Raw genomic sequence first — 2318 nt, 5'->3', positions numbered from 1 at the left:
AGTAATTGTGATAGAATATAACTGTCAACTGATAATTATCTTTTTGATAAGAAATGAATCTGGACATAAATCAATGTATATTAGTGGCAAGCCATGTGGCTAAGGTTCAGCCTTAGACACATGAGTTAATGGGCCTGTACATTGATCCATGATATTGCGAATTGGGTTTTAGCCCTGTTGATTAAATGAATAAAATAGAGACCCCTACTAATGGACGTTTGCCACGTAGGTGGGGGTCGAAACAGGTCCTAAAAGGACTTTCTATCTTAGAGACAAAGTCTGGTCTTCTAGTGCACCATACTGAAGTGTCAGGCAATAAGGTGGATCCTTTCCTTGCTGCTGCATCCGCGCTGATGTTGCCTTCTCTCCAAACATGTGAGAGCTTCTAGTGTTGTAATAGTGCAATTGCTCACTTCCATCTCGCTCTAAACCGCCATGGAATTGCATCGCCATTGAAGGCCTTCACAGCAGCTTCTGAGTCGGCTTCAATCCATATGTAGCCCTAATTCATCTCCACCGCTTTCTCGGCTGCCATGATTATGGTTGTGCATTCGGCATGATAACTATCTACCCGACCCAGACCCACAGCCAGAACCCCAACCACAGCTAAATCCTTATTCCGGCATACCATACCAGTTCTGCCATTGCTAGGAACTCCTTGGGCTGATCCATCGGTATTGCATTTGATGACATTAGCCACTGGAGCGACCCAGTGCACTTCTTGGATCAACTGCGCTAGTGCACTTTTCACATGTACATCAAGCCTATCAAGAATGCGAAATTCTTTCATGTCATTGCGTTTTTTGCCTTGTGACAGCCAGCCCGAAACCTTGATCCCCTTCAGAACTTCTCTCGCAATGTAACTCAAGCGGATAGGAATGTTGTCAAAGTGTTCGTGGTTTCGAGTTTTCCATACCTGCACCATAACATGGACTATGGCAGCGTTCCACAAGTCTTGAATAATAGAACTTCTACCTTTTGCAATTCAATGTAAAGCTTTAAAGTTATGATCCAGAATATTTAGTTCGAACAAGGCTGCTGCCCATGCCCAAATATCTCGAACCTTGCTGCAATCCCATAACATGTGTTGTGCGTTTTCCTCCTCTTGATGGCAGAAGTGGCATCGGGAGGCAAGAGATACCCCTACCTGCTTCACCCTGTCATCTGTTGGTACCGCCTTCTGCAAAAGCTTCCACGCGATACAAGCTGTTCTGGGGTGTAAATGTACTACCCAAAGCTTCCGATGCCAGGAGATCTTGTTCTTCTTTTGTCGATAGGAATTTCAAGAAACTCCTCTAGTAGATAGGAATTTCAAATTATTTTTTTATCACACCCTCTTATTTTGTAATACTCATAGAACTTCTAAAGTGATTAAACTTCATTTTTGATGGTCTATGTGAATTTGTTGTGTATAGTTGGTATTGTTTCTTCTAAGTAAAGTAAATGTTTTATTTTCCAACTTCAAATAATTGATGAATCAACTGTGCACATAGCCCACAATTTGGTATTTTTTCATAAGAACTTACACTACAAAAAAAAGGACTTTTAGTCTCGCTTTTTATTTGAGGCTTTGTGTCACTTTTACCACAAAGTGACACAATATGGCCAAATGTGTCGCTTTAGAAGTGGAAGAGGTTTGTTGTGTCACTTTAACAGATATTGTTTCACTTTTCTAAAAACGTGACACAAAAATCAGGTTTATGTGTCATTTTATTCTCAAAGTGCCACTAGCATTGCAAATTTGTGTGTCACTTTTATATTAACATAGACTAAATACTGCATATATGGTTTTCCCCACTAAACAAAAGTGACACATGAATTTTATTATTCTTTTCTTTTAGAGTTTCAGCCAACAGAATTGATGAAAGAATTTGCCCGGCAAGTAAAAATTTTGAATCTTGCGCCTCCAAAAAACCACCGAAACAAATAGCGCGCCCTTTGCTATGTCAATCTCTTCCCTCTATCCCTCACGCTCTCAATCTCTCTCCCTCTATCCCTCACGCTCTCAATCACTCGCTCAATATCTCTGTCAATCTCTTATCTCTATCTCTCACACTCCACTTGACCTTTCGTATTCTCGCTTCTCTTTATCTCTCACACTCCACTTCCAATCAATTTTCTCTCATGTTTGGGATTATTCAGTAGCAAGTTATTATATTGATAAGTTTGTTTCTTTTTTTAGGCTTTAAATTGTAGAAATTTTGGTGCTTTAAATTGTCGAAATTTTGGTGCTGAAAATTTATTCTTTCGTCATTAATGTTTAACCCATCAATGTTTATGTTGCAGTTTGGGGGTCTTTTCATCTTTCTTTATCAACA

The 2318-nt window shown here is 39.7% G+C and overlaps 1 protein-coding gene across 1 annotated transcript; it reads right to left on the bottom strand.

The window, feature by feature from the left end:
- Positions 1 to 502: 502 nt before the first annotated feature.
- On the bottom strand, positions 503 to 925 carry LOC147499874 (uncharacterized). Its single transcript, XM_086563554.1, has one exon. The coding sequence runs from the start codon at positions 923 to 925 to the stop codon at positions 503 to 505; it is 423 nt and encodes a 140-aa protein (XP_086419680.1).
- Positions 926 to 2318: the final 1393 nt, after the last annotated feature.

Source organism: Coptis chinensis, chromosome 5 (genome assembly GCF_015680905.1).
Source record: "Coptis chinensis isolate HL-2020 chromosome 5, ASM1568090v1, whole genome shotgun sequence".
Taxonomy (NCBI): domain Eukaryota; kingdom Viridiplantae; phylum Streptophyta; class Magnoliopsida; order Ranunculales; family Ranunculaceae; genus Coptis; species Coptis chinensis.
Note: the sequence above shows the minus strand (reverse complement) of the source record. Positions and strands in the feature narration are given on the sequence as shown.